Source organism: Patiria miniata, unplaced genomic scaffold (genome assembly GCF_015706575.1).
Source record: "Patiria miniata isolate m_02_andy unplaced genomic scaffold, ASM1570657v1 HiC_scaffold_2, whole genome shotgun sequence".
Taxonomy (NCBI): domain Eukaryota; kingdom Metazoa; phylum Echinodermata; class Asteroidea; order Valvatida; family Asterinidae; genus Patiria; species Patiria miniata.
The window spans coordinates 7,638,784-7,656,813 of NW_024037058.1; the positions used below are offsets into that span (position 1 = coordinate 7,638,784).

General features: G+C 38.3%; 2 protein-coding genes across 2 annotated transcripts; one reads left to right on the plus strand and one right to left on the minus strand.

Moving 5' to 3' along the window:
• Positions 1-1,262: 1,262 nt before the first annotated feature.
• On the minus strand, positions 1,263-9,614 carry LOC119726244 (coiled-coil-helix-coiled-coil-helix domain-containing protein 2-like). The gene is made up of 7 exons (XM_038197869.1): positions 9,517-9,614; positions 9,042-9,078; positions 8,745-8,837; positions 8,187-8,281; positions 4,684-4,864; positions 3,416-3,665; positions 1,263-2,776 (listed from the first exon to the last, which is right to left on the minus strand). The coding sequence occupies exons 1-7, from the start codon at positions 9,522-9,524 to the stop codon at positions 2,766-2,768; spliced, it is 675 nt and encodes a 224-aa protein (XP_038053797.1). The 5' UTR covers positions 9,525-9,614; the 3' UTR covers positions 1,263-2,765.
• Positions 9,615-9,877: 263 nt separating this feature from the next.
• On the plus strand, positions 9,878-17,956 carry LOC119726242 (serine/threonine-protein kinase Chk2-like). The gene is made up of 13 exons (XM_038197863.1): positions 9,878-10,032; positions 10,596-10,933; positions 11,500-11,642; positions 11,830-11,974; positions 12,197-12,290; positions 12,978-13,086; positions 13,532-13,585; positions 14,111-14,175; positions 14,816-14,954; positions 15,068-15,279; positions 15,531-15,646; positions 16,181-16,341; positions 16,772-17,956. Exons 2-13 carry the CDS (start codon positions 10,747-10,749, stop codon positions 16,919-16,921), a joined length of 1,575 nt encoding a protein of 524 aa, XP_038053791.1. The 5' UTR covers positions 9,878-10,032; positions 10,596-10,746; the 3' UTR covers positions 16,922-17,956.
• Positions 17,957-18,030: the final 74 nt, after the last annotated feature.

Here is an 18,030-nt window from a genome sequence, read left to right on the forward strand (position 1 = left end):
GTTTTATACATTTACATGTACCTGCATAACTTTCATGATGGTGGGTGTTTAAAGGGAAGATACAACATTTGCAAACATCAAAAAATGAAATGATCAAATTATCACAAAATACCTTACTGGATTGTTAGGGAATGACAGTCCAAAGCATCCTGTAAAATCGTGGCTGACATTTACAAGAAAACGTTCATTTTTCCAACGCTGGTCGGCCGACCAGTTTTATAACCAATTCTCATATGCATGCATGAAAAAAACTTTGCACCTTTGCACGGTGGCAATGGGACTCAACTGTCTACAATCTCTAGTTCCTTTTCCCCATTGTGGGAGAAAAAGTTTTCCCAGTCAACAGCATCACAGGTCAAGTCAAGTCAAGTCAAGTTAAATTTAGAAATGACACCACTCAGCGAAGCTGCTGAAGTAAAAAAGTAAAATGGTGGGACCAAGATTATTATTATTTTTTTGAATGATACTTCCTTCTCGACCACCGAAATACAATTTGGACACGGATTTTCCGTGAAAAAGGCCCAAGGCGGTAAATAAGTCAACAACTTTGTAACTGGAGATTATCTCCACATACTTTGAAAAGCATACACAGACCACAATGAAGAGAGTTGATCATGTTCCAAGTCCGTACTTCCTCAATAAATGTCATGCTGGTTTCAACCGGTTTCCAAGTAACTTGACCCAGAAATGTATTCAATATGCAACCAGTCTATATATCAACCTGAACCAAAAGTTTTAATGGTATTGGAGAGAGCTAGCCTATGGTCCTTGTTGTATCTCACGAACTGACTGACTGACTGACTGACTGTCACATGTGAGTCGGGCAGTGCTATTGTATAGGATTACCCCATAACGCCAATAAATAGGCTAAAATCCAGCCCATTGTGTAGCACACAGACGCATTCAAAACATTTCCAGTGAATAGCCGTTCTGAATCAATTGAATAGAATTTTCTGGGCTCTAGGACGAGCTTTACTAGACTTGCCTCGCCTTTACTAAAATTCCTGATTTTCTGCGCTTCAATTATGCACCTGGGAACTGCAACATGTGTACATTTAGCATTAGGATAGATGTGCCAGAAAAACTGTTCCTTAACATTTGGCCAAAAGTTGAAAATATAGTATGATTCCTCCACCGTGAATGAATATGTTCAAGCAAATAAAAATATGAAACAAACCATTCTAAAGATAATAAAAGAGGTGTGCATTTACATGTAATTTAACTAAACGAGGAATTACAACAACAGAACTTGTAAACGAAAATATATTTCTATCATTAAAAATATCACTTGGTTTTATTTCAAACAGCACACAATACACGCAGAATACAAGAATTTTAAACAGTGTCTGTTGAACCAGGTGGTCTCCATAATGCAAATCTAGGTTAATTACAAAACGGCAAAAACATTCTGATAGGATTTCCTTATCAATTTCCTTAGAAAAACAAAATAACGAAACAAATGGATCAAAGTAAAAAAAAAAAAGGGAAATTAGCGACAGAATAGAAGATGAACAAATGGCCTTTAGAGCTTTTCCCCATTTTGTGGTTGTACATTGTCCACTATCTTTCTTATCTGCAATAATGATAAATTGTGCCGATTAAATTACCTCAGAAAACATCTGCGGGTAGGTTAAAGCAAGCATGGATGATAACGATATTGTCTATGGATTGTTTGTTTCGCCTGAACTGCAAGTAGAGTTTCAATATATTTGGAAAATTCTCTGAAACTACTTGTCTCTTCTTTTTCTCTTCTTTGCTGGTCAGCCGACAGTGCTTTTTATACCTTTTTCACTTTTTCACTGACTGACTGTCACTTGTGAGTTAGACTTGTTTAAAGGGCCCATGTAATGCAATATGTTGAATGCAATCCTTGGAAATGCACCTTTGTGATCTTTTTCAATTTTCATTTTGCAATTTTTAAGGGAATTTTGGTGCCTTTTGGTTATTATACTAATGCAATATGTATATTCCTGAGAGAAAAGTGTGACGTCATTTCATGCAGAAAACTCAATGTAACAGCTAGTTCAGCATCAAAATTTGCCAAAATTGTTGGATATTTTGCTGTCGTACATTTTCTTTTCTTTGGAGATTCATTGTAGAACATCGAAATGCTAAAATGTTATTGTACATGTAACCATAACGTTACTGAATGCATAAAAAATCTATTTCTGTGCAGATATGGATGTAGTTAAATACAGTGTACTACTTGAAAACAAAATAATTATGTAAATTTGCGCAATCGAAAATAATCTCTTAAACTCCAAAATATCACACACATTCCGAGATAAATAATAAAAACTGCAATCAGTGGCAATTATAAAGTTCACTAATTTCATGTGGGGTGTATATTTTTTTATGTAAAAAGTTTTTAAATATTATGTAGATTCTGATGAAAACTGCCAAACATACACTTTATTTCTGCAAAACATTCCTGTAAAAAACTTGCTTATATTGGAACATTCATTCTTCAAACCCCCCCCTAAAAAAAACCAAAACCAAAAAGTGGGGAAAAATCTTATCGTTGAGAGAAATTCTTCATTACATGTCATGCAAACTAAATGTATACATCAGCCATTCTGCATTGCTGTTAAACCATGCCTCTATTCAAAGTATAGTAAAACGATGTTTGTCTTAAATTTACTGCCTTGGAAATAAAAGTTTCTGTCGGAGAAATTTGTAAACTTATCTGCAGCTTGGAAGATGAATAAATCTGAGGGTCTTTCATGGCTTGAATGCATTTGTAGTTGGCCTGGTTTGATGCATCGTCACTGAATACCTACAAATAAACAAAAATAAAAACAGTCACTGTGGCGAGCCCATATCAATAAGTGAAATAAGCGAACAATGACCATTTTCAGTGTTGTTCTTTACAAACAGAAATTTTCAAAGTAAAGTGTGATTTTCCAACCAGTAGAATATCCATGCAAGGATCTTGACATAATTTGGTTGGTTTAAATTTGGGCCATTCAATAGAGTTTTACAGAAGCAAGGCTCACTTAAAAGCAATTAACCCTCCTATGCAAACAAACTTTCTATGCCAAGTTGTCCTTGCAGTCAAAATCAATCAAGTGACTGTTTTTAATAGTTAAGAGCTCCCAGCCTACATTAAGCAGGATTGACTGGCTGTGACTCTTTATGTAACTTGATACGGCTATGCTTTGAATGTGGGTGATTGATATCCCAGTTGTGTCCACAACTTGCCTGCTTAAAGTCTGTTGACTGAATTTGACTAGTCAAGGTGCTTGCTTAACATGTGATCTGACTGTTGGTGACTAGCCTGTGTAAAAGGCATGGCAGGGAAGAGGATTGAATTTTTGACTGTCTGTGACTGTTTAAATAGCAGGAGGGGTAATGGTAAACAAATGCTTCTTGATCATCAACTTGTGCTTGTCCGACAGGTTTTGTGGAGACTCACCATGCGATACCTTGCACTGCTTGAGCGCCTCGTTGAAACCCTCGCACAGCGTGATGTCGTGCTGGCTCTGGGCACAGTTCAAGAACTGCTGCAGCTCGTAGCGGCAGCCTCCACCCTGCAGCGAGTCCTGCTGCTGCTGGTAGGGTTGCTGGTAGGGTTGCTGTTGTTGCATCGGGGGTTGTTCCTGATAAGTGACGTCAGGTTGTTGCTGCCCATGACCGCCTGTCATGGCTGCACCAATTGTATGACCCTAAAGGTTAGAAAAAGACAATGTAAGCCTAGTAGAACAACTTGGTTACGGTGTTGGACTCATGTACGATGGCGTGTTGGTTCAAACCCTGCCAGGAACATGGGATCTGTGCCCTTGGGCAAGACACTTAACTACAATTGCCTCTCTCCACCCAAGAGTATAAATGGGTACCTGTGAGGATAGAGGATGCCCTGATATCGGCTGCCGGGTGGCTGCCTGATGAACAGGGTAATAATTGTAAAGCGTTTTCAGAACATTGATACGATGGAAAGCGCTATATAAGCATTACATTTATCAATTTGTTTAGTAAAACTGACCCAGAGAACACAAACGTCTATTCACTTGATTCAGAATGGTTATTCACTGGAAGTCTTTTCCTGCATCTGGTCTACACAATGGGCCAGATTTTAGCCCACTCACTGGCATTACCAGGTTATCCTATATAAGAGCACTGCCCGGCCCACAAATGACAGACAGTCAGTCAGTAACATAGGTGAATAGAGGACAATTGACTGACATTCGGTTTTGCTATTCGTATGATTTTCTGCAGTCATGATCTCGGTCAGAAAACTTTCATACATGTAGCTTTGGCATTTCTTCAATTTCTTTTATGAATGAAAAAGAAATTTACCAACACATTTTCCAGAATGTACACATGAAATAACTGTCTCTAACTTGACTGTTAAGCCAAGTAAACAAATGAAATAGTTTCTCTTCTGGCTTTTTGGAAAAAGGGAGGAGATGGTCCCTTCAAAACAATTTCTAAGATATCAATTTTTCCAAGACGGATTCTTCCATTTTCTCAACTTTTTTGCTGATACTTTTGTGACCAAATGAACCTTCATCCTTTCTAACAGATTTAAACTTCCAGATATAGCTCCAATTTTGCTGGAAGCACATAAAAGACAATGTATGATTTTCAATTAAAAGGAGGCAGACAGGAAAAAAGCAAGTGGTGGGGATGAGAAACTGGTTATTTTTTTTTACTTGGCCTAAGAGCCATTGTACATATCCTTACCACAGCAGACCCAATGGCAACACCGCCAGCAGTGGCAGCCATCTGGCCTAACAACCCGGGCCCACGAGAGGGCGCCATTGCACTGGGCTGGGCCTGGGCTGGGACGGGAGCTCGCTGGGCCACAGGGGCTGGGGGATTGGCCATGGTGCGTGGCGGTGCAGGGGCTGGGGCTGGGGCTCGCCTGTTGGTTAGAGGGAATACAATTATGTCAGTTAAATGCCTTGAAGTTTAAACTCAAAGCGTTGAATTTCACTCATTGCAGGACCTTAAGTTTCGATCCCAACATTTATCTAAATGGAAAAAAAAATGCCTTTTCTGCCTTTAAGAAAAACTAAAATCAGGTCAGTTATTAAAGTCAGCAAGCAATTTACAGCAGCATTTTGTTTAATTATAAATAATTTGTTTTTGCTTTTTAATTTTTTTTAATTGGTTTAATTTATTAACTTCATCACTTTTCAGTAACTTTTTAGATTAAATTTTGGTTCATGAATTTTGGTTTTCAATATTGCTTTTCACTGCATATCTCTGGTGTAATCTTTTTATATTAAAGAACTGAATGCTGTCTAGGAACATATGCGAAATTCAATTTTATCGAAATGAAATGCATTAAAAAAAGTTATTTATGTAATGAATGAATATTTTATTTGAAAAATGAAATATTGTTATTAGTTTTTTAAAGGCAGTGTAGGCCTATATTTCAGTGACCATGATTTGGCGCCGATTGTTTTCGCTCTTAGTACTATTGGAACTGCGCTGAACATAAGCAATTGTTTTTGGCTCTTAGAACTGTTATTGCGAAGAATCTTTGTCTGGTTCCGCGCTTACACTGTCGTTGTGACTTCGTATTCAGGAGACGAGAGTCAGACCTATTGCAATTTCGGACTTTTCCCTTTACAAAAAAATCTTCCACAGCCCACAAATCAGAAAATAGATGAAAACATTCTGTAATTTAGGATTCTATTTAAAACAATAAAACTAAAACTAAACTAAGTAAAAGAAGACAATTCTTTACACAAACATGACAAAAATCATAAAAATAAAGTTTTACTTTCAAAAATTCTCTTCAATAAAATTTGCATTTCGACTGGCTACATTGAAATAATATGTCATTGTCAACATATTAAGAAAATAGGGTGAACATGTAGCATCGCCACTGTTTTTTTCTCCAAAGTTTTACTACGCTACTAGTAGCTGCCGTGCAACAGCGACCAACATGACCAAGCAACGGCATACCGACCGCATATCGCATGCCGCACGCAACGCTATTGGAAAGTTACATCAGCATGCAGCACTCGATCGGCAGATCCATGGACATGATGGAGATTTCTGCTCGAAAAGTGCTCACACAAGCATTCATCATTTTGTCTTCTAAATCCTCAGTTTATTTACCTGACGGGCGAAAAAGATCGCCCACGACTTCTTCCACCACGAGGCATTATTGCGAAGTTATGATCAATAGAACTTCTGTAGTTTGACTCGAATGTTTTCCTTGGAAAAATCTTAATGTTGTTGTCGCACGTTTTTGCGTTCTCGAACAATCGCCGGTACCGGTAATCGACCCCTGAACTTTGACCTGACCTATATTAAGTAACTTAACAGTCGCCGTTTCATTTCCAGCGGGAGTTTTTGAAAATCAGTTAAAAGAATACATGCTATGTGTACTTCGTTTTTCCAAGTTAAAAGTATATGGTTTAGGGACAAAAGGGACATAATTAAATAGAACTTCCACTTTATTTTTCTCTCAGTGGTTAGTGCCTCATGTAGTATTGATCGACATACCCAAAAAACCTAGAGCAATGGAGTAGCTATAATTAAGCTCGACAATAAAACAAGGTGACTTTTAGGTTTTTGCCCCTTCTTCACATTTTTGCTCAGCTATGTACAACCATGTGGAAGAGTCAGGAAAAAAGTCACACACAAAAAGTCAGTGTATTTCAAGGGTGTACAACATTCTTTATTTGAATGATTTATTATGTACAACTTAATATACATCTCATTTACACGTAAACTATATTTATTTTATACATGTACATAATGATTGCAGCAACTGAAAATGTGCCTTGGATTTTCAACACTGAATGCATAAGTAGTGGCCCTCATCACGAGACAATAAGTGCGAGGTCACATCTTCTGTTTCCAATCCCAGTTCTTATATAACTGTATCACCCCCTGTTACATCTTCTCTCCATTCTCAGCACAAATCTCCGGTACTTTTACTTTCCGGCACAAATCTCCTGTATTTCCTTTCCCAAAATTTCTTTAACTGTGTCACCCCTGGTAGTCCGTTCAGGTGGTATCTGTGTTTCCATTCCCAGCTCTTATTCTACTGTGTCACCCCCTGTTATATTGCCCCTTCATTCCCCAGCGGGTATCTCTTCCGTTTCCATTTCCTGCTCTTCTTCCGCTGTGTCACCCCCTGGTAGCACATTCGCAATGATGTCGAGCAGCTGTTCAATCTGTTCCTCTGTCAGTCGCTCTTCACTTTCTTCAATCATCTAAAAAAAAATTAAAAACAAAAACAGTCATTTTTCCCAGTACGATTCACCAGTTTCTTTTAGAAAATTGTCACATACAAGAAGCACTCTTACCAATTGAATCTCTACGGCAGTGCAGGGTCTGTTGTTCAGAAGTTGTAGTTTCTCAGCCCTAAAAATACCAAAACAGAGTAAAATTGTATTCAGAACAGCAATACGAATCCACGTTTGTCCATGACAAACTTTTTTAAAGTAGGTCTCTAAAAAACTTAACTTTGTTGTTACAAAATGGCCAACCTTTCTTTACGGCTTGAAGTGTTTCTGCAATTACTAATTTAGGGCCCGTCTCAATTCGTATCCGGGACGTCTTCCGGACACGTTGCAGGTAGAATCATTCACTTTGTCAGGAAGAAGCTCTGCATTTGTTCCGGAGATGTTCTGGAGAAATTTTCATTAGCAACTGCTTGACTCACCAATACTGATAACTTCGTTGCAGGAAGATTGCAGGGAAGTTGTTCAGATTCCTGCAACTTATACCCGATGCAATGTCCGCAACTTGTCCGAAATTGTCCCGGATATGAATTGAGACGGGCCCTAATAGAGGCTTGTGAATTTGGCAATTATAAAGGTTGAAGAGAACTGGCTGTTTTTGTACGAGTGTGGTAACACCTCAAAAAATGTCTTTAACCTACTGGGATTGGAGTGTCATGGCCTAGCGGTTAAGAACGCCGGACTCATGCTCTGGTGTTTCAGAGGCAATGGTGGCGTGGGTTCGAGCCTGCCGGGTGGACACTTGTGCCCTTGAGCAAGGCACTTATCCATTATTGCTTCGTCCTTCGGATGGGACGTAAAGCCATAGGTCCCGTGTGTTGTGTATTCCAATGCACTTAAAAGAACCCAGTGACACTTGTCGCTAAGAGAAGGGGTTTGCCCCTGTGTTTCTGGCCTCCTGTATAAACTCCCACGCGGAGTGTTTAGGAGATGAACCAACCAAAAACCAAGAACCAAGAATTGGAGTGATTTTCTTACTTGGTAATGTTGAACTGTTCTACTGATGTCATGAACTTCTTGATGCATGTTGCATTCTGATCTTTACAAGGCGTATTCTCTAGGTACTTGGAGGTCTGTGGAACACAAAAATAATAGAGCAAAGTTAATGAACATGAAGTGTTTGTTTTCACAAAATGTTGCATTAGCCCTAACCCTCCCGGCCCAGATTCTTCCGATTTGAGAGATTTTGCAGGATTGAAGAAAGTAGAGCTCGGCCATCTTTACCTCACTTGTTTGATGCAATAAATGTGCCACTGGTTCGCTGTAGGGTGGAGGATTTTGTTTGATTCAGAGAGAATCCAAGCAAAAATCCCAGGAGGGTAAAGGCTACGGAGTGTCTCATAACTTCTGCTCTTTTTGGAACAATTCATTATTCTGGAACATTTCTTTTCTTAATGGGACACTTCCGTTGGAACAAGACTCAATTGGAACAAGCAATATTCCACCGTGACTGTATTCTCACACATGGGCAAGCATTCCCGTTGAACCCCAGCAAATGTTATATGATAAACTGCAATAATTATGTGAATTTCTTACCTCGTAAGAGATTGTAGCCAAGTTCTGCTGTGTTTTACTGGGCTTCTTCTGTTGACTGCTTTTCGACTGAAGCTCAGTCAGAAGAGAGTAAACCTGGCAGGGAAAAAAATGATAAAATTACCAATTTATACTGTGTGACTGTATTTGAACATAAAAATTACATTACATGAAAAAGTGTATTTGGAAGAAAAAGAATTCTCAGAAAAGCCCTAAAGTTCTCAAAGAAAATGACGTAAGTTAAAGGTGAAAATGAATTTTAAAAATACATTACTGGTATGTGCTACTGTGTTTCCGTACCTCATAGTTGCTAAGCATTGCTGCATTTCCGTCCACACTGAAAAGAAAGTTAATAAATAAACAAAAAATGTTGATTTTTCTTACAATACTTTATATAGCATGTATAGGGAGGCTGCAACTGCAAGAAATTTCTTTAAATTAAATAAGGAAACGTAGAAATGTTATACATTTGTACATGTACTCACAGTCGCAACGTTACGACCACTATTCCAAATTGAGACACAAAGACCAGTGCATAGAAATTTCAGCCGTAAATAAGAGTTACATGATGTTTTCCTTACAAACTGTGTTGTCTACGTTATTACGTAACATTTAATAATAATAACAGTATAACCCAAAGAGCGCCCTCTAGCAACAATTTCTACTTCACACACGCGGTGACGTGTTGAGGCGGTTGTGAATATTTTTATTCACTTAATTTAGGCTTTAACATAAAATATTCTACTGTGATCTTCACTCTATGAAGAATACTTACACCTCCATTGCCGCCACCTGTTAAGATGTGTAAAAATAACTCGATTTCACTTTTTTTTTCAGTAAAAAAAAAATGTATTGGTAGGAGACTAGCAGACTAGGCATGAACTGTCACATCGAGTTCACATCTAGCTAGCTCGTGGCACCGTCGCTCATTCCATTGCACAAAAAAGGGAGTGTCCAATCTTTACAAATTTGCACACAGACATGACTTTCAAAATCTCATTTTGATATTCAACTCTACAGTAAATAAAACCTATTACTTGACTTTTAAGAATAATTTCAGATAAGTTTATAATTATTTTAAGGACAGTATAGCTCTTTTAATAATAATTCGCCCCCCTACGAATTAGTGGAATAGCTGTCTGCCATGATATCGCGATATCGACTGATGACCGGGTTGAACTCTAAAATTGCATGCACGTGTTATACATACAGTACATGCACCCCAAGTACGTGCTTGTACTATGCGCTCAGCGCATACCAACCTCAGATGCAAGCGTGACTTATCAAACTCGTAAGTTCATTGTAATGTAAGATTTCATCAACAAAAATTTATCCGATTGTCAAGTTTTCAAATGATTATTAATCTATATACATTAGTCTTCAGGCTGTGGCATTAGCAGCCCGTGACGACCTATAAATCTGTGTGAAAATACGAAATAAAAACTGGACCGATGTGTGGATATTTTTAGTTTACCATGGCGCCTCCTTCAAAGTTGAATGGGCCCATGCGCCGTTGTCTTGCTCGGTAATGGTGCCTATCTGTCTTCTGCTGAGTTTACTTTCGAGATATATGACCTCATTTTAATGATAACCCTTTGACCAATTTCATTCATACATTCAACTTGCCTTTTATCCGTTTTTTAGGTATAGAAACTGAGGGCAAAATTGGACCATCCCTGAACGAACTTCGACCCACGACCTCTCCTCCTAGATCCTCAACGATCGGCCCGCTCTTTGCGAGTTCTCGCCCCTTCTAATTTTATAATATTCTGATGTTGCAATTATCTGAGACAAAAACATTCATTTTGTAGTAGAATTAGTCATAATGTGTATCTTCTGTGTTTTTCCTTCAAGTTCACGTGTAAGTGCACCGACGGACATATGTTTTACGGAAGCTTGAATTTGCCGCGCTGTCCGTGACGTTGCGTGACATCGAGTGAATCATCAACCCAGCGGCCCCTGACCCAGCTTCTGTACGGTGTAACGCGGCGTGAGCACGGCGGCCATGAGCCAGACCAACTCGCACAACACATCCAGCTCGCTGAGTTCCGCGGGAACCGTCTCCAGCATGGAAACCCTACCGACTCAAGACGTTGTGGACGGGGACTTTGACTACCACGACGAGGTCGAGGAAAATCCGGAGATCGTGTGGGGCCGGCTTTTGCCCGTTGGGAAGACTTTTTCGGCTGTGGGTGGGTATTTTTTTGTGAATGAATTTCGTGATCAAATTATTTTTTTTTGCAAGATAAACAAACATGGCCTTTTATCACTTAATGTGTACATGCTGTACTACATTTATGTGTGTGGGTGTTTTCAAGTGGTTTCTTTGACCAAAATGAAGATAATGTGTTGTAAAAATTGTTACAATTTTTTTTTGATGATTGGCCCATGCTTTCTGCACATAATTTATTTTTAAACATGAAGTCATGAACCAAATGATTCTTTGGAAATTAAACATGAAATATGTCTAGCTGTATAGCACAGTACAGTATGTTGGTTTCAATTTTCTTTGCAATTTTAAATTGGAATTGGGCTAGATATTAATAAAAAAATGTATGCATTTATGATTTGATAATAATGGATTGTACATGTGTTTATGCAATGTATAAATGCTTGATTACACTCTTATGACTGATCTTGATTACAAAAATATTGTGCTAAATATTTTTTTTCAAAAAAATTGATTTGGAAGGATATCTCCTTATTTTTAATACAAATGAAGTCCATGACTTTTATGTGTGTTTCTTAATTCCTGTAGACTTGAAGGAGACGCGAGATCAGCCTAAAGATGAGTACATCTTTGGACGAGACTCGTCCTGCGACGTTGCCTACAGCACCCAACAGATGGTCAACAATCCATGCTTCCAAGCCATCAGCAAGAGACACTTCAGGATATACAAGGTTTCTCTTTTTAGCAGCAACCTTTCAAGCAATGTTATTTTTCATTTTCATGATGTGAGATTTAGAAGACTTGTGGGTCAGTTTTAGACCAATCTGGGCAGTAGTTGTTTTGTAGAATTGTACAACATTACAATGCTTCTGCCATTAATCCCAGTCACTGACTGATATTTGACACACTTATCAACAGGAGAAGAAGAACAGCAGTGTCTTTGTTTTCATCGAAGACTACAGCTCCAACGGCACTTTCCTGAATGGGGAAAAAATCGGGAAAGGGAGGAAATCGCCGCTTAAAAACAATGATGAGATTGCCTTGTCACTTCCCAAAAATAAAGGTACAGAATTCAAAAGTTGATTACATAATTGTAGTTTAAATGTACAGGATTTTTTTCAGTCAATAAAACAGAATAATGTTATCAAAATTCACTTAAAAAGCCAAGGAGAAATTAGCTAAAGGCCTTCTCACACGAGACAAATCTCGGGGTTGACGGTTGTATCTTCCCTTTAAGTCAAGATTTCCACACGCAGAAATTGACTGTTTTATGATTTGATTTCAGCCTATGTGTTCATGGACAGCAGCAGTGACACCGAACAAGAAGACTTGCCAGAAATTATGAGGGAGAAATACATCATGTCCAAAGTACTAGGAAGGTACGTCTACATTTCTGCCATTTAAGTCTTATAAGCTTTGAAACAAATACTGAAAATCAGCGAGGTTAACTTTTTAATAAAATTCAGAACACATTTTAGTTTTTAGATGTCCCTGTTTTGTTTTTAGATAATCCAAACATGCCTATCAATAGTGTTGGACATTGATGGCAATTTCACGTTGCAAATAACTTTTTCTACTTGTCATAAACATGTGGATTTTTTGTGTGTGTAAAAATTAGAAGAAAGGTAAAATAAAAAGTCGGCGCAAAAAAAAGGTTTAAACATCCTTCTGAAAAGCAAGGGGGTTCTTTTTATTCCTTCGTAATGGCACATAAACATAGAAAACCATTGATTTATTTTTGTGGAGGGACGTCATTTTTTTTGGGAGGGGGTTGTTTCTTTATTAAGATTATCTTTTTCAACAAATAATGGCTTTCAGATTTCATTGGCTTGTCAAATATTTATCTACGTTTCCTCTTGTATGCATATCGTTTTGGGGAAGCGAGTTTGGATGGTAACTGTAACGCAGTCATCTTTTTGGTGGCCTAAGTTTGGCCACTTCTTTTACAATTATAGAAGTGAAGAAAAGAACGAGATATCAATTGCAAACAGTTTAATTTTTATAAATGTTGATAATGCTACTTTGAAATAAGCATGTTCACTTTGCCACATTTTTTTTATCGACAGGGGAGCGTGCGGTTTAGTAAGGCTAGCTTTCAAGAAGGGTAGCTGCGAAAAGTTTGCCATCAAAATCATTGAGAAGAAAACATTCTCCATTGGAGGGTCTATGCTAAGCGTAAGTTGATGTCAAGAACAAAATTCAAATCACAAGAGATAGCAGCCCTGACATTTTGATGCTAGTAGGATATTTTACAAATGCATAAGTGACAACTTTCCTTTGAGAAACTCCTGCTGAAACCAAAACATCAAACTAACCTTTGCAATTTGTATATATTTCAGATCAATCTAATCGAATAGCTTTAAAAAAAAAAAAAAAAAAATCCAAAATGGCAATTGTTTTTTTTTTTGGGGGGGGGGGAATTTTTGAAACTATATTATATAGTTTCAAACCCCCCCCCCCAAAAAAAAAAAAAACAATTGCCATTTTGGAATTTTTTTTTTTTTTTATAAATATATAATATATTTTTTAATAAAAATTAATTTCATTTCTAAACAAATGGCAGCTTAATTGATTGTGTGCGCATTCAATGTACTTTTTTCTTTTTATGTTTAAATTTTAGAATATGGAGAAAACGGTCATGGAGGAAGTCAACATTTTGAAAGCATTAAATCATGTAAGTTTCCTTGGCTTTTGTCGTTGAATTCAGTTTCTGGAAGATTTTGACATCAATTGTTTGTTAAAAATTTATCTAAAGTCGTTTGTATTTATGTGGTATTGCATGTAAGCTAAAATATTTAAGTAAGTAAAGTCTGTCAGGAACCAATATGGCCCAGCCAGCATTTTTTATCTGACATGACTGAGAATATTTCTATTTAATGCCAGTCCATAGCAAGTTACTCCCCAGCTAATGCTGGCACCCATTTATATTCCTGGATGGAGAGAGGCAAATAGAGGTGAAGTGGCTTGCCCAAAGACACAACATATGACCAGCAGCTGGATTCGAACCCCTGACCCTCTGATCATGAGTCAAATTGAGAATAAAATTAACCATGGATACATTGCATCATTGTGCATGTTTACCAGTGCGTGCACGTCCATATGCAAAAAAAACCACATTTGAACTTGAAAAATTGTCACATTTAGGCAAATGCTTGGTGGAACATTGTGTAGTAAAAATTTCAAATCTGTATATTTTCAGCCGTGTATCATAGCCATTGAAGACGTCTGCCACACAGACGATAAACTGTACATCATTCTAGAATTGTAAGTACGATCTTCAACATCTATGAACTAAACAAAAATCATATTTTTGTGAAAAGTGTTGCTATACCTTTGGTGATGATTTTACCTTTACCTTAAAACAATACAGGTTATTAAGAAACATTTTCAGGGGATAGCATGCATGATAATTTAACCTCGGTGTTTGTGTTAGCTTATTCTGTAATAAAACTGATCTCAATTCTGACTGTACAGTGCATTGAGATCTTAGGCTGAAGTCATCATGATGCCATCTTGAGATGCCTCAAAGGCATACAACTCTGTGTGTTGAATCTTGATATTGTGCATTTGTACTGTACATGTACATATGGAATGAATGCGGTTGAGAAATCACAGACTGAAGTCAAGACGGTGCCATCTTGAGAGGCCTAAAAGTTATACAAATTTGTGTGTTAAAATCTTGATACATGTATTGTGCTCTGTAATACATGTGCTGAAGGTGCAAAGCGGCGGCCATTGGGGGCCCAAAAAGTGATTTGGAAGTAGCTTCACTTATTTGTGCATGGCAATAGGCATATGCACTTTGTTGTCAGTATACAAAAATCAGTGCATGAAGCAGAGTATTACCCTAACCCTGCTGAATCCAACAAGATGCAACAGCAAACAATTTCTTTGGATTTTACAGAGTCGAGGGCGGTGAGCTGTTTGACAGGGTCATCTCGGTCAAAAAGTTTGACGAGTTGACGGCGAAAGTCCTCTTCTATCAGATGCTGCTAGCGACGAAGTATCTCCATGACAACGGCATCACTCACAGAGACTTAAAAGTAAGTATTGTGTCAAGTTTATCACCAAAAAATATACTCAGTTAAAGATTTCCAGAGAACAATACCTTGTGTTAATTCGTTTCTGGATTCCTTGGTTTTTTTCTGGACAACAGCCAGAGAACATCCTCCTCAACAACGATGAAAGCCACACGCTGATCAAAGTGACCGACTTCGGCCTATCCAAGTTCCTGGGCGAGAAATCCCTGATGCAGACGCTGTGCGGCACCCCCACCTATCTTGCCCCAGAAGTTTTGACCAAAGCCGGCAAGACTGGCTACGGAAAAAGCGTCGACTGCTGGAGTCTGGGAGTTATTCTATTTATTTGGTAAGATTTACACTTGTTTCCACTTTCTTTTAACTGGCTATGAAATGAACCTTTACACTAAATTATATGTAATTTCTTTTAAAAGTTGAACAAAGAAATTGACTGGAGCGGGTTTTTGAGCCTGCGACCTCAGGATTGCCACTCAAGCGCTAACATAGGGCTGGATGGCTTAGTTGGTAGAGCACTGGAACGTCAATCCGGAGATCGCAGGTTCACGTTAAGTGTGAAATTTTATATTTTTATTCCATCAGCCTTGGTGGCTATCCACCATTTACTGAAGAGGTCACCGCTATGCCACTAGACGACCAGATCAAGAGAGGGTACTACAGTTTCCCCGCAAAATTCTGGAAAGGAGTTTCGGACGAAGGTGAGAGCTTTTATAGACCTTTTCCATTCAGCAGCCATCTTGGAGGACCAGTCTAGTGTGTGAGATATTGCAGAATTTTCCTGATTTCAGGAATTTTTGTTTCGATTTTCCCGATTTCAGAATTTTTAAAGAACCCTTTTGAATTCCAGAGGTTTTACAGTAAAGGTGTTTTTATTTATAAAAGTTTACATAGAACAAATGCAATGGGTATTTTAAGGGGTGCTGATAGGCAAACACGAACGTATACCATCGACCCAAAATTGGTCTCAGGCCCTCGAATGCCGTGCTGATTGTTTAGTGGATTTTTTCATTTTCCCCAATCTCACCCTTGGGTAAACAAACCAACTTTTTTTTGTTTTACATTTTCTCTGTAGTGTAAGATGTGGATTTATTGCGACCCAAACATTCAAAGCAACCAAAAGCACCAAGTTGATGCAATCTGCAGCAAATATGCACCTTTAAGAGATGGTGCAAAGTTTAATGCACGCTGCACTTTTCTCAAATTTAAATTTGAAATTGTTTGCTTATGTTCAGCTATGGACCTCATTAAGAAGCTTCTAACAGTCGACGCACATCGCAGATTCACCGTGCACAGCGCGCTGGATCATCCCTGGCTCAAGGACCAGAAGATGAAAGAGATAGTGGAAAATCTCATGTACCCGCCTTCCAAGAAGATGCCCCCGCCCCAAATAAAGGTAAATATACTAATTTAGGCCTATATTATAATTGAAATCCTCCGCACTGCTCCAGGATGTCACTGGCTCTGCCTCAACATATTGACAGTGATTGCCGGAGGATTTTGCAGGATTGAGGCAGTGGTCACCCCTCCAAGAACCACATTCAAGAAATAATCAGAGGATTTTGCAGAATTGACGCTGTATGCTATTTTTACCTGAAGGCAGTTGGAGAATTTTACAGGATTAAGGTAACATCCTAGCAAAAATGCTTAGGGAATTTAACTAAATAACTACTCCATGCCAAAAGCACTCAAAATTTAACTAGGGCATTAGCTCATCTTGGCAAGGTTTTGCCTTTACCCAACATTGTGATGTACCATTTTATGATGTACTATTTTAAGCACCAAATCTCCGACATACCTCCCTTTTCTTTTAAACATGTTTACAGATAATGTCAAAGAAGAGGCCTCGCGACAAAAACAGTGACGATATCAACGGAGAGAACTCCAGCGGAAGCAACGATTCCTCAAAGATTTGTCGGTTGTCGGACAGCAGCGACGACACCACAAGAAGCATCTCTGATGTGTCCCTAAATTAAACTCTGCGGCAAATTCTCAGCATACAAAATCAACTCTATCATAATTTTTTTTTAAATAAACATTTGTTCTGTACAGAAGACCCTTTTGAATGTGAATTTCAATATAAGGTTTGCCAGTCACGTACATAATTTCATACCCAAGATATTCTCATCAAGTTTGTGAGAAAACAAATTCACAGTCTTAGTGGATTGGGACTGAATTGGCAGCTGAAAGATCTCTACACGCAGAAATCTACCGAAGCAGCTCTGAGAAACGTTATCTTCCAGTAAACTTGAATTCTTGATCCCTATTGGTCAATCCATGGCAACAATGGGGTGGTAATATCTTGTGTTTCACAATTTGTACTGCACAGCATGGATCACAAGAAACTCTTAAGCCGCTTTCGCATTGGATTTAGTGACTGCGAGTGACTAACATTCCATTGTGGTTATTCTAACGTGCGTTCCCCATTGGTTTAATTTTGGCGTGTGGAGAGTAATTTGCTACTTAAAACTAACAATGCAATTCTTCCGTGACCAAGTTGGCCCTGTAAAACTTGCAGTTGCGGAGCGTAAAACTTAAAAACAACAGTAGACAATCAACAATTTAGGAAGTTTACCTACTGCCGTACTGGACTTAATTTGGTTTTATAAGCCGACAACAGTCTCTGTTAGTTTTCACCCAAAAAAGTCCAATGCCAATACGGTATACGACTTGCAAGTTTTCCTGCTGCACACCTGTTATAGGATATTACAGCGTTGCATTGTTTCTGTGCGACAAGTTTGCATGAAGATAAATTAGGTGTGAAGATAAATTTGTTATCATTCTTGCACTTGTGCAGCATGAAAAACGTAGTACGTCTGTGTCCAATATATACCACTCAGCCTTCGGCACAGATGCACTACATTATTTCATGTTCTGTTTGAGAAAGAACTAATGATTTCCTCGAGATATGTGAAAAGTAGAGGTCTACATTTTGTGTATATGTAAATTATTTTTGTAGGGTTTAGAACTTGAAAAGAATCTTTGGAAATAATAGTCATTTTCTTAAGGCCCCCCAAAAAAGTCTCCGGTTTCTGGTATGCGCGCGTCGCCGTAGCCATGCGCGTCGGCAAAATGAATTTTTTTT